Source organism: Halteromyces radiatus (genome assembly GCF_025201355.1).
Source record: "Halteromyces radiatus strain CBS 162.75 chromosome Unknown BX664scaffold_4, whole genome shotgun sequence".
NCBI lineage: Eukaryota > Fungi > Mucoromycota > Mucoromycetes > Mucorales > Cunninghamellaceae > Halteromyces > Halteromyces radiatus.
The window spans coordinates 213,620-227,094 of record NW_026251690.1 but is presented as its reverse complement, the minus strand read 5'-3'; the positions used below and the strand labels follow the sequence as shown (position 1 = coordinate 227,094).

Genomic DNA, 13,475 nt, shown 5'->3' with positions numbered 1-13,475 from the left:
AAGGAGATTGATGTAAGTGGACGATCATTCATATGGATATTCTTTTATTTATTTATTTATTTATTTATGTAGGCCATTCTTTTCAAGCTCTTGCACAATGGTGATAACTTGACTCTTTCCTCCAAATTGTGATATTTCTATTTGCTTGTTTATTACAAGACTTTACCCTCCCTATTTTATTACTGTTATTAATACATATACAAATAAAGTATGATGACTACAGGTGGTTTTATTGAATGATGATATGTGTTGTTACTGCATTGATAATAAATGATGATCATCATGCTGTTTGTTAACAAAGAGGTTTTTGTTGTCGCAATGAATTTTTTCTTTTTCGTTGTCAAAATGATGATGATCTTTTATCAATAATGATCTCACTATATCAGTCATGTCAACATTTCATCAATATTTCTGATTATTCTCATTAGTGATCATAGGCTTACCATAAGAAAAGAAAAAGAGGGTGATGATAGACAGTTTTCATGGATTTCCTTTTATGGTTGCAGCCGATAAGTTAAGAGATCAAGAACATCACATTTTTATTTCGTGGATGTCACTTTTACATACCCACATCTTCAAAGAAGTTCACATCTGATTTTTTTTTTAGCATCATACTTTTCTCATGCTCAATCAATCAAAAGGATCATTGGGTCACTTGTGATAAAATCATCGTACATTCAAGTATACCGTATCATTCAATCCATTTCTTGGATCGTCATCAAGAGCGATCGCTATCATATCCTATGATCCTATAATCAATCATTCATTCAATATATTTATTCTCTTCAGTTAGAGATAGATTTTCATTGCATATATATCATTAGAAATCATCATTATCATCAATCCAATCATGGTTGAGGAGGTTTCTCTTTTTTTTTTTTTTTTTTTTTTTTTTTTGTGGACATAACCTAAACAGAAGAGAGAACTCTTCGATCATGCCCGTTTTCATTCAAAAGCTCCTTTCGATTGTCTATCATTCCAAATACCCATCATCATAAGATTGAGAAATCCATTTTTTTTTTATTGATTTGATCATTGAAAGAATATATATATAAAAGATGAACATAAAAATAAAAAAAGGAAGTAAATAGAAAAATATGAAAATAAAAAAAAAAAAAAGAATACTAATAATAAACGAAATGCACATACAAATGAAAGGAAAAAGGAAAACAATATATATATATATAAAGGAAAAAAGATTTAATCAGATTCCTTGACAATTCTTGCCACCAAATCACCAGAAGATAAAGAATCACCTTCCATAATAGGAACATATTCCACCAAACCAGCGACAGGAGCAGATACAATGGTTTCCATCTTCATAGCACTCAAAACACAAACAGGATCACCGGCCTTGATATGAGTACCTGCTTTAGCACGGACTTCGACAACGACACCAGACATGGGAGCAGGAACTTCACCAGGTTTGCTAGAGTTGGCCTTTTCACGAGTGACATGTTCCACCGCAGCATTGGTATCGACAATACCCACCACACGAGCTTCACCGTTGAGTTCAAAGTACACATCACGCTTACCAGTGTTGTTGATGGGACCCACAGCCAATAACTTGATGATCAATGTCTTACCTTCTTCAATTTCCACTTGGAATTCTTCACCAATTTCAGGCTTGCACAAGAAGTAACGTGTGGGTACCTTGGACAAATCACCATATTGGCTCACCATATCGCGATACTCAGCAAATACCTTGGGATAAAGAGCAGCAGAGATCACATCATAATCACGAATATTCTTGCCATATTTTTCTGTCAATTCTTCCTTAAGTTTGGCCAAATCAAGAGGAGGAAGTGAAGCACCAGGACGACCATCAATACGAGGAAGATCACGGATAATGTTGGATCGTAGTGGTTCAGGGAAACCACCATGAGGTTGACCCAAATAACCTTGGAAGAATTCAACAACAGAAGTAGGGAAAGATAATGTCTTGGCACGTTCGATCAGTTCATCACCCGATAATCCATTGGATACCATAAATTGAGCCATATCACCCACCACCTTGGAAGAAGGAGTCACCTTGACAAGATTACCACACAAAGCATTTGCTTCTTCATATGCTTTTTTGATTTGTTTCCATTGAGTACCGAGACCAAGTTGTTGAGCTTGGAACATCAAATTGGTGTATTGACCACCAGGCATTTCGTGATCATATACACCCGAATCAGCAGATTTGACATTGGCTTCAAAGCATGAGTAAAGCATACGGCATTGTTCCCAATAAGAGTTGAGAGCTTGAATATCTTCCATACGAATACCAGTACCCAAGTTAGTTTGTTCCAAACCAGCCACTAAAGCACCCATAGCAGGTTGTGAAGTCATACCAGACATGGAATCAATAGCAACATCAATGACATCAGCTCCAGCAGCAGCAGCAGCCATCATAGAAGCAACACCAGTACCAGCAGTATCATGAGTATGAACATGAATTGGCAAATCAGGGAATTTTTCACGAATGGCACCAATCAATAACTTGGCAGCTTCAGGTTTCAATAAACCAGCCATATCCTTGATACCGAGAATATGAATACCTTCATCCACTAATTCTTGAGTCAAATTAAGATAGTAGTTGAGATCGTACTTCTTCTTGTTAGGATTGGATACATCACCAGTATAACATACAGTAGCTTCTACAACACCACCAGCCTTCTTGACAGCATCAATACCAAGTTTCATGTTTTCAACATAGTTAAGAGAATCGAAAATACGGAAAACATCCATACCAGCCTTGACCGCCTTATCACAGAATTCATACACCACGTTGTCAGGGTAAGATGTATATCCAACAGCATTGGCACCACGAAGAAGCATTTGGAAAGGAATATTAGGCACAGCCTTACGTAATTCCATCAATCTATCCCAAGGATCTTCATATAAGAATCGCATAGCAACATCAAAAGTAGCACCACCCCAACATTCAAGAGAGAAAGCATTACTAAGAGCATGAGAAGTAGCAGCAGCAATTCGTAACAAATCTTGGTAAAAAAAAAAAAAAAAAAAAAAAAAAGGAAGTTAGTTCATCTATAAATATGTCTCTAATATTTTTTTTTTTTTGATCTAGATCCATCCACAAAAAAAAAAAAAAAAAAAAAGACTTACCAACAGTACGAACACGAGTAGCCAATAAACTTTGATGAGCATCACGCCATGTAGTATCCATAATCAATACACCAGGATAAGCACGTACAGCTTTAGCAAAGGCTTCAGGACCTTGTTCAACAATGATTTTACGCCAGCCATCGGTAGGAGGAGCAGAGACATCAACATTGTTACCATTATGACCACGAATAACAGGGACTTCAATTTCATGCTTGTAAGAAGGTTCACCTACTTGACCCTTGATTTGAGAACCATTGACAACAATGTTACCAAGATAACCCAAAAGACGTTGAGCACGATTTTGATATTGAACAAGACGGAAGAGATCAGGAGTATCATCAATAAAAGTTGTCCAACAGTTACCAGTCATAAAGGTGTCATGGGTTAACAATCGTTGCAAGAAAGGAATATTTGTTTTTACACCACGAATACGGAATTCCACCAAGGCACGAACAATCTTGCGACGAGCCACTTCATAGGTAGAACCAGAACAAGTACATTTGACAAGCAAAGAATCATAATGAGGAGTGATGATTGCACCAGCATAACCAGCACCACCATCCAAACGTACACCATTACCACCAGATGATCGATAGACTTCAATCTTACCAGTATCAGGTTGGAAATTCAATTCGGGATCTTCAGTAGTGACACGACATTGGATAGCAAAGCCACGTTGACGAATTCTTTGTTGAGTCAAACCAAGTTGAGGTAATAAAGCACCAGCAGCAATTTGGATTTGAGCAGCTACAATATCGATACCAGTGATTTCTTCAGTAATAGTATGTTCCACTTGAATACGAGGATTGATTTCAATAAAGTAGTGACGGTTTTGGTTATCGACCAAGAATTCAGCGGTACCAGCATTTTTGTATTTGACGGATTTGGCAATCTTGACAGCATCATTGAGAATAGCTTCACGGACATTATTATCCAAGTTCTTGGCAGGAGCAATTTCTACTACCTTTTGATGTCGACGTTGAACTGAACAATCACGTTCGAACAAGTGGACAACATTTCCGGCACGATCAGCAAGAAGTTGTACTTCAATATGACGAGGCTTGTCCAAGAATCGTTCGATAAACACAGTACCATCACCAAAAGCAGATAATGCTTCAGACTTTGCACGATGGAAAGAATCCTCCAGGGACGCTTCATCACGAACCACACGCATACCACGTCCACCACCACCCATAGCAGCTTTGATGATAATAGGGAATCCATATTCTTCAATAAATGCCTTGCATTCAGCATATTCACTAACAGGACCAGGGGTACCAGGTACTACAGGAACCTTGCAATCCATAGCTATAAATTGACATAATTAGAGTTCATCTTTTTGATTTGATTCCAATTTAAGATTTATCTTACCAATTTGTCGAGCTTTTGTTTTATCACCAAGACTATCAATGACTTCAGGAGCAGGACCAATAAAAGTGATACCAGCTGCTTCTACTTTGCGAGCAAATTCGGCATTTTCAGATAAGAAACCATAACCAGGATGGATCATAGATACACCACGTTCTTTTGCGATCTTTACGATTTCATCTTGAGCCAAATAAGCAGCCACAGGAGTATATTGTCCAAGTTGACCAATTTGATATGATTCATCAGCCTAAATAGAATCCATTATCATCGCCGAAAGAAAAAATAAAAGAAATTTTTTTCAATATTAAGTATTAAAAAAAAAAAAAAAAAAAAAGAACCATTTTCATCCCTCAAAAGGAAAGAGAAGTTTGGTGATTCATCTTTTGATTCGGAGAACTAATATTACCTTATAACGATGCATCGAAAGTCTGTCTTCATGAGAGAAAATGGCCACAGTACGCATAGAGAGTTCATGAGCTGTTCGGAAAACACGAATAGCAATTTCCTAGTAATAATAATAAGGTTACATTTTCTTTGTTTGTTTTTCCAAACAATACCTCATACTTCTTCCTTTTGTATCATCTGATCTCTCCCTATTATTTTTTTTATTATACTTACACCACGATTGACCACCATTAATTTTCGAAGATTCCCCATGACTTCACTGTTTCGGCGAATCGTTTCAACTGAATGTTCACGTTGATGAGGCATTGCTTTGATTTAAAACGTTGTGATAATAGATATGTAAAAAAAGATAAGAGCCACCAAAAGGACGAAGAAAAAAAAAAAAAAACTAAAAGAAAAAAAAAAAAAAAAGAGAAAGAAAGATTAGAAAATGTCAGACCAGATTTCTTTTTTTTTTATACGTAATTGTCCCCCCCCCCACACACACACATCAATTTTTTTTTTAATTCACCCAACAAAAACCCAACCATTTACACGCATAAAAAAATACATTCTATCATCCATTTGATCGAGGCAAAGACCGGAAATCATCTTGTCTATGTTGAATTCATATGTCATCATATGGAAAACAGGGTCCGTCCGACTTTTTATCGATCATCCCGTATTTGGTAGTAAGTGCCGGCACTTTTTCACCCTCCCCCATCTCCACCCACCATAACTTATGCCCATCCATGTCACGCAAAGTATATAAAAAAAAAAAAGAAGATCACTTACCGATATAGATATATATAAAGGACGTGTATAAGTTATGGGTTTTCTTCTTCGTATATAAAAGAAAAAGAAATGTAAAAAGAAGAAGACAATGAAAGAAAGAAAAAGAAGAAAGAAAAAGTAAAAAAAAAAAAAATCAAGTGGGAAAAAAAAAATAGACAGAGAGGGAGAATAAGGGCTTTTTTTTGATAAATAACGATTTGCCGAAAACTGAGTTTGATTGAAATTTTGTAGAGTTGGGCATTGATTTCATTGGATAATTTCTCTCAACTCGATGTCATTGGTTGTTGAATGGTTTGGGGACATTTTCGAAACAATCTTATCTTTTTATGATTGTAAATCAGTATCACCAAAAACAGTACTATTTTTTTTTTTATTGATAAAAAAAAAAAAATTTTCACAACAAAAAACACCAACCATAATAATAATATAATATATGTAAAAATAGAAAAGGGTAAATAAGTAGGTAGATCAAAAGAGAAGGGTATATGATCAAATAATATAAATAAATAAGTAAATAAATAAAATCCATCAATTTATTGTGATGAAAAGAATGATTCAAAAAAAAAAAAAAAATAAACATCAATGAGATAACATAAGATTGTGATGTTCCAATAAGAAGATTTCCAAATCAATCCATCCACCACCTACTCGAGTAAGAACTTTCTTTCTTGTTGATTTACCAGGAGTTGTTGTATGTCCACCAAAACCATTCGTTCGTCGATCACGATCAGAATAAGTCATCAATTTACATGTATATACTTTTCTACCACCACCAGGAGTTGGATTCAATTCATGTCCAAAATAATATCTTCCACTTTGAGAGCCACGTTCACATAATATTCGGATAGGATTGCCATTGATGATTTTTGCTACTTCTACATCCAATGGATCTTTTGGATCAGGTATGTATGGTTGTCGTTGTTGATGTTGTTGAGTAAATACAAGATCATCATCATCATAATCATCTTCATCTTCTTCTTCCAAATCATAATAACGTCGTGTTGTTGGAGGTGTTTGAGAATGTAATCGTCTTTCATCATGCATCATCATCCGTGATTGTTGATTCAAAATGGGTGATGAATATTTCTTATTTAATGTTCGTTTTGGTACATGTGGTGGACTTGGTGGTGGTGATGATGATGATAAAAATGATGAAGGGGAAGGTGTCATCATAACCCGGCTAGAAGGTGCTGATTGTAACATAGAAGATCTTGGTCTTGGTATTTGACTTGCTCCGTGGTCTTGAGATGGTGTTTTAGGTCGTGGGATCATGGATGGTGTACCAGAACGTCGTACTGGTGTTACAGATCGTCGTCCTCCGTATGGTAACTCTTCTTGTCTACTTCTGCATCGACTAGGAACTGAAGCAGGTGACTAAATAATGAAAAAAGAAATCAATCAATCAATCAATCATCCATACATATATATATATTCAAAAAATAATGATTATTCTTTTTTTTTTTGGTTACCTGTCTGGATGGTATATCTTCTTGCCATAATGAAGGAGATGTTGTAGAATATTGTTGAGTGGACCGATGAGAATTTGAATCAATGGAAGGTGTATCAGAAGTGCTTGGTTTCATAATATCATGAAAAGAGGATAAAGGACTTGTTGTTCTTCCTATAGATTTACCATGTACTGGACTAGATCCATTTGTTGATCGCCATAAACTGATATGATCCCAACTACCCGTACCACTACTTGGAGTAACACTTCTTCCACGGCGTAATTCTTCTTGCATTCCATAGAGTTGAGAAGTGGGCGACATATATCCATTGTTTCCATGTTGTTGTAATGATAAGGGACTTCGTGCACGTCCACCCAAAGATCCAATACTATTGTTTGATGATCGATAGTCAAACATATCATATAATGCAGGTTCAGGACTTTTATACCGTTGGGAACTGCTACCACTCTTGTCACTACGATCACTAACCTTGGACCAAGCAGGACTGATAGGACGTTCAAACATGACCAATCTTTCAATATCAGGTAAATCACGTATTCGGAGATCATCCATATTCGATTTGAGTTGTTGCCAGCGTCGTACCATAAGTTGATGTCGCGTTACTGTATAATTGTTTTCTGCCACTCGTGCAGCAATACCATCACCTAGCATGGATAACATTTTGGTAATAAGAGGAGTGCAATACTTGTATTTGGCTTCAAAATTCTTTTCCACAGATCGTAATTTGATATGATCTACAGGACGAGGAGGAGGAGAAGACCCAGCAGAACCTGATGATGAGTTGGATGATATAGATGCTGAAGAATGATGTGATTTTGATGATCTTAGGATTCCTTTTGGTGGGACAGGGTATTGTTGTTGAGGAGTAACAGTAGTTGTTGAAGAAGAAGATGCGACATGTTGAAAACCTTGCCATTCGCGTACTTGTTGTATCATCACTTGACATTGTTCTACAGTTTTGTCGAGTCCGTCCATCATTGCTTCTACTTGATCGGCCACTTGTTTGAATACAGCCAACCATCTTTCTTCCTTTCGATCTGCCCTGAGTTCGTCGATTTCTACACGTACACATTCCCAGCGTTCCTGAATTTTTCGATGTCGTCTGACAAGAATGCCAGTAGTATCCGTTGGAGGTGAATCAGATATCATTCGATTATAAATCTTGTCTACTTGATCAAACAGTGGTCCAACGCGATTGTCAATTTCTACTATAATATCTTCATTAGTTGTTGTTGTTGTAGTAGTATCGATCATATCAGATGTTGTTACTGTTGCTGAAGTTGTTGATGATGCAGATGGAGAAGATGTTGAAGATGATGTTGATGATGTCAATAATACTGATGAAATGGTTGATTTTTCTTGAACACCAGTACGTTGTTCTTGATATCGAAATACAAGAGTAGATAAATCTTCAATTTGTACCAATACTTGATCCATCCATTGTCGTAATTGTTTTTCTTCATCCATGGCCAAAAAAGATTGTTTGACAGAAGAAAGAAAATGTTGAAGTCCAGACCATTCAGATTGTAATTTTGTGATATTTGCTTTTGTACTGAGTGAAATGATTTCATCACTAGAATCATCCATCACGTCCACAATATCATTCAAAGAAGTAATAATAGGATCCATACGTTGAACAGCTTCATCAAGTAAATGAGTATCATTTGTAATATCAGTATTATGTTGTTTGATATTTTGTTCCATAGTGAATAGAGCAAGGTGTATAGTTTCAATCCACTCAGAGACAGTATTAGTTATAGTAGATAAGTGGTTTGTTTTTTCTTCATAGGTAAGAGAGGTATGTTGATTCAATAAGATATCCCTTTCTTTGTCAGGTAATGTCAAAGTATTGAGTTTTGATATACAAAGATCTTCTGTTGATGGTGTCATTGTTCTTGTTTGATTGACTATACATATATTCAAAGAAATAATAATAATAATAAATATAAGTAAAAGTATAAGAGAAAAAAAAAACAAAAAAAAAAAAAAAAAAAGAAAAGAGAGAGAAAAGAAAACAAAGAGAAATATAATATAAAATAAAGTTACTTACGTTTTGCCTTTTTTTTTTAAAAAAAAAAATTGGTTTAATGAAACAGGGTATGTATGCGTAAAGAGAATAAAAACAAAAAAAAAAGTATTTGTTTAAGAATGAGAGAAGAAGAAGAAAGAGGGTATATAATTAAAAGGTAAATAATAATGGAATAAAGATAAAATCACAAAAGCATCAAGATGATAAAGAAAAATAAAATAAAAGAAAAAAAGAAAAGAAAACAAAAAAAAAAAAAGGAACAACTAAAATATATATATTTTATATATATAAAAAAATAACCCGGAAAACAAAAAAAAAAAAAAAAAAAAAAAAAAAAAAGATGTGAGGACTTTAACAGCAACAGATTTTTTTTTTTATTATTATTATTATAGGTACAACTTGATCAATTCATCACTAACTCCGCTGGGAGTGAGAACACCTAAATCAGTTAATAATAATGTCAAATATTGAGGGGGAGTATAATCTACATAAGGATTCGATGTGGCTAATTCTACAATATCTTGTTGATTATTACTACTAAATGTTTTTCTACGTGATGTAAAACTAACAATTTCTGGAGTACTTGATGGTAAATCATATTGATTTAAAGGATAAACACGAACAAACTTGTAACTATAAAAAAAAAACAAGTTCAATACAACTTCATTATATTCCTTTTTCTTTTCTTTTTTTTTTTTTTTCAATTACCTTTCAGCCACGGCGTAAACTGGTTTTCCAAGAGCTTTTGCCACCAATGCGATTTGATATGTTCCAATTTGGTTGATCACACCACCATTTTCAACAACGCCTTCTGCACCTACAAATACCATATCTACTTTATCCATAATATATCCTACTGCTGAATCTAATACAGCTCTACATGGAATACCAGCTGCTCTTAATTCTTCTACCGCTTGAAGTCTATTCATACAAAATCATCATTAATCTCTTTCATTACTTTTTTATTTATTTATTTATTTAATTTATTTTATTTATTTATTTATTTTTTTCTTTTACCCTTCACTATTTGGTCGTCCTTCTGCAACTAAAACCTTGAATCGTTTGTTTTGTACATTGGCAGCATGGTATAAAACACCCATAATTACACGTGAGTAAGCCTGTACCAAGATAACTGCATTATCATGAATGAATTGAGCTCCAAATTCTGCCGCTCTAACCCTTGCCATAGACGCTTTATCCAAGATCAGTATAGCTCTAGATAAAAGATTAGCCTTGAATTCATCAAAAGTTTTGGCTTCCGCAGATGACTATTCAATTTATATACATAAAAAGGTACACAAAATGTTAACTACTTCCATTCTTTTTTTTTTTTATTTGGTTCCACAACTTACAGCAAAGTCATGAGAGTTTCTTGTCACAAAGCGCATAAAAAGATCCAAACCAGCAAGTGTTGCAATAGTGGCTTTGTGATGTTGGTATTGTTGTTTTTCTGCTAAACGAAGTCCAATATTTTCTGAAGCATCACGGAGTGACTTGGCAGCCTTTTCCAAAGTTTGCATAAACTCTGACATGGTAGGTGCTAAAGAAAAACAACAACAAAAAAAAAAAAAGAAAACATCCTATGAGTATCAATACTTGTTCTTTTTTGTATATAATATGGATTCAGTGTCATAAAAAAAATATATATATTCGTACCAGTGCTTTGTCGAACCAAATCTGTCAATGCTTTGAAAACAGCCACAGGAGTCGAAATTTCCTTTAATAAGAATAAACTTGTATTAATATTCATTTTTCCAATCAAACTATAAATAAATATAATACAATACCCTGTCTTCCAAATAATTTTGGTAGGAAGATACCACATCGAAATCAGTCATGTGGTCCAAAGTCATTTTTATTAGAAAGAAAGAAAAATGGGAGTGAAGAAAAAAAAAAGAGTTCCGCAAAAAAAAAAAAAAAAAAAAAAAATTATGTCGGATGTGACTCATTTTTTGGCATAGACCAAGCGAAAGCGAGTAGAAGATTGAAATTGGTTTGCAGCAGAAAAAGCTTCTTTTAATGTTTCTTGATACTCTTCTTCTGTCACTGAAGTCAATTGTATCACCATGATACCAACAGCAGGTAATGCTAAACGCTGAATAGCAAGATAAAGTTTACCAGGTTCACCTCCCCATTCTCCTTTTTTTTTTAAAAAAAAAAAAAAAAAAGAAAAAGATAAAATGTTACTAATATTTTCATATTATTTTCTTTTCATATATATTACCAATAGGAACATTATAGTTAATATCTCTTATCTGTTGAAAACTAGCATCCTTCAAAAACGACGATATTTTATCACCAATAAAAGAATCCATTCCTCGACAGGATAACGCATCATCAACTAAATTAAAAAAAAAAAGATATTCAACTCGCTATACAACAACAAACAAACTCTTCTTTTTCAAAAGGTATACTTACTCCATCCTGATATTTTGGTTAAAGCAGGAGATGGGTTAGTATAGTGGTTTACTAGTTCAAGTATTTCAATGGCACCATTTGGTTTCAATACTCTCTTCATCTCTTTGATCGATTGTTTATAGGTATCGGTTGGAAATCCCATCACCAAGAACCGTTGAAAAACAAAGTCAAAGGATTCATCTTGAAAAGGTAGACCCATAGCAGCATTGATAATTTGGAATTCAACATTGGGTGGAAGATCTTTGGTGATAAACACATCTGCCATATCAATCCCGATAAATTTGGAATTTGGATACAGTATAGCCATATCCTTTTTTTTTTTTTTTTTGTTAGTAATATAGTTGATATACCCTTCTTTTAATTTATTTACCCTTATCCAAAAACCTGGTCCACATCCTACATCTAGAATAGTGATTCCTTCCACCAACGATTCATGTACAGACGATTTGTATAGGCCATCTAATATCATTCTATTGTGTTGTCCAATAAAATTGTGAATTTAATTTTTTATCTGATGATTTAATATATTGTTGTATCTTTACTTCCATAAATTGTGATTTAGCTCAAGTCGCTTGACTTCTGTTGCATCACTAGGTAAAATATATGCTACTGATTCATCATCTACTAATTTTCTACCACTTTTATATTGGAAAACAATGTCATCATTGTCATATACGATTTCTGGTGATGATGATACCATAATGTATTTTCTTTTTTTTTTTAAAAAAAAAAAAAAGACAATGATATAGTATAAAATATTGAAGATCATTTACTTTTATATACAAATCATACCAGATGATTTCCTATTGGCTAAAATGGTGAATAGAACTTAAAAAAAAATCAAAGTGAGGAGATAGCTGCTTTTGTCTTTTGTTATCTATCCAAGTCGTTTTAGGTTCATTTGCTGCTGGATTTTATTATTCCTATAAAAACATGCGTCCAATGCATTACACCTTTTTTTGGCTCAAATGTTCATCACCTTGCATTCCAACTTTGTCATTGTAATGAATAATGACTAAGATATTGATACATTAATAGTTATTGAATGATGATGCATGATGATCTTCCTATATCTTGATCTTTTGAGTTCCTGTATTCTAGTTGATCATTAAACTCTGCAAGGAGAAACATCCTTTTGCCTTCAAACGCAACTGACTTTGAAATTCCTCAATTTCCCATCACAGTTGAGAGAATTATCCTTTTTTTTTCTTTCTTTTTCCTTTTAAAACGTATTTGGACTAATGGATGAAAACGAACAAAACAAAACAGAATATGTCAAACTCATTAGCAGTGATGGATTCGAATTTATTATTCATCGTGAAGCTGCCATGCGTTCGGGTACCATTAAGAATATGCTTAGTGGGCCAGGTAATCCACGTTTTCTTTTTTTTTTTTTAAACATTATATTATGAAGAACAAGGTAATAAATACTCACCTTTTTTTCTTCCTTTTTTTATTTATTCATAGTACAATTTCGAGAATCTGTAGAAAATGAAATACCCTTTCGTGATATCAAGTAAGGAAAGAAAAAAAGATATCAAATTTTACAACGTGATTGTAATCAAAACTCATGATATTGCTTTTTCTTTTTTAGAGCTGTTATACTGGAAATAGTTTGTCGATACCTTTATTACAAATGGCAATATGAAGGTTCTACTACAGAAATACCAGAATTCAAAATTGATCCTGAAGTTGTACTTGAAACTTTGATGACAGCTGATTTCCTTGAATGTTAATAGATATCTACACACACATACAGATCATTATACATTTTATTTCTTATTCTTATTGCCTTCTTTGTTTATATATTCAGAAATAAATTCGAACTCTTTGGAGATTATAGTAAAAGTACAATCTTTATTTTATAAAAACATCCGATATTGACAATATTTATGCTGATG

General features: G+C 33.8%; 5 protein-coding genes across 5 annotated transcripts; 1 reads left to right on the top strand and 4 right to left on the bottom strand.

Annotated features, from left to right (window-relative positions):
* Window positions 1–1,082: 1,082 nt before the first annotated feature.
* On the bottom strand, window positions 1,083–5,459 carry BX664DRAFT_296035 (pyruvate carboxylase). The gene is made up of 6 exons (XM_051542181.1): window positions 5,435–5,459; window positions 5,098–5,272; window positions 4,886–4,984; window positions 4,483–4,726; window positions 3,112–4,419; window positions 1,083–2,987 (listed from the first exon to the last, which is right to left on the bottom strand). Exons 2-6 carry the CDS (start codon window positions 5,188–5,190, stop codon window positions 1,201–1,203), a joined length of 3,531 nt encoding a protein of 1,176 aa, XP_051399562.1. The 5' UTR covers window positions 5,191–5,272; window positions 5,435–5,459; the 3' UTR covers window positions 1,083–1,200.
* Window positions 5,460–6,490: 1,031 nt separating this feature from the next.
* BX664DRAFT_119546 (uncharacterized protein) lies at window positions 6,491–9,408 on the bottom strand. Its single transcript, XM_051539750.1, has 4 exons — window positions 9,178–9,408; window positions 7,128–9,034; window positions 6,804–7,032; window positions 6,491–6,744 (listed from the first exon to the last, which is right to left on the bottom strand). Coding segments are annotated over exons 2-4 (2,121 nt in total). The 5' UTR covers window positions 9,018–9,034; window positions 9,178–9,408; the 3' UTR covers window positions 6,491–6,742.
* A 134-nt stretch (window positions 9,409–9,542) lies between these two features.
* On the bottom strand, window positions 9,543–10,688 carry BX664DRAFT_263211 (uncharacterized protein; the record flags this gene model as incomplete). Its single annotated transcript, XM_051540759.1, has 4 exons — window positions 9,543–9,789; window positions 9,865–10,077; window positions 10,174–10,424; window positions 10,509–10,688. 4 exons carry the CDS (start codon window positions 10,686–10,688, stop codon window positions 9,543–9,545), a joined length of 891 nt encoding a protein of 296 aa, XP_051399560.1.
* Window positions 10,689–11,101: 413 nt separating this feature from the next.
* Window positions 11,102–12,274, bottom strand: BX664DRAFT_263790 (S-adenosyl-L-methionine-dependent methyltransferase; the record flags this gene model as incomplete). The annotated part of the gene is made up of 5 exons (XM_051540786.1): window positions 11,102–11,295; window positions 11,381–11,473; window positions 11,575–11,884; window positions 11,945–12,044; window positions 12,117–12,274. The coding sequence occupies 5 exons, from the start codon at window positions 12,272–12,274 to the stop codon at window positions 11,102–11,104; spliced, it is 855 nt and encodes a 284-aa protein (XP_051399559.1).
* Window positions 12,275–12,790: 516 nt separating this feature from the next.
* Window positions 12,791–13,469, top strand: BX664DRAFT_331216 (BTB/POZ protein). The gene is made up of 3 exons (XM_051545093.1): window positions 12,791–12,942; window positions 13,042–13,090; window positions 13,169–13,469. Exons 1-3 carry the CDS (start codon window positions 12,816–12,818, stop codon window positions 13,308–13,310), a joined length of 318 nt encoding a protein of 105 aa, XP_051399558.1. The 5' UTR covers window positions 12,791–12,815; the 3' UTR covers window positions 13,311–13,469.
* The last annotated feature ends 6 nt before the right edge of the window (window positions 13,470–13,475 follow it).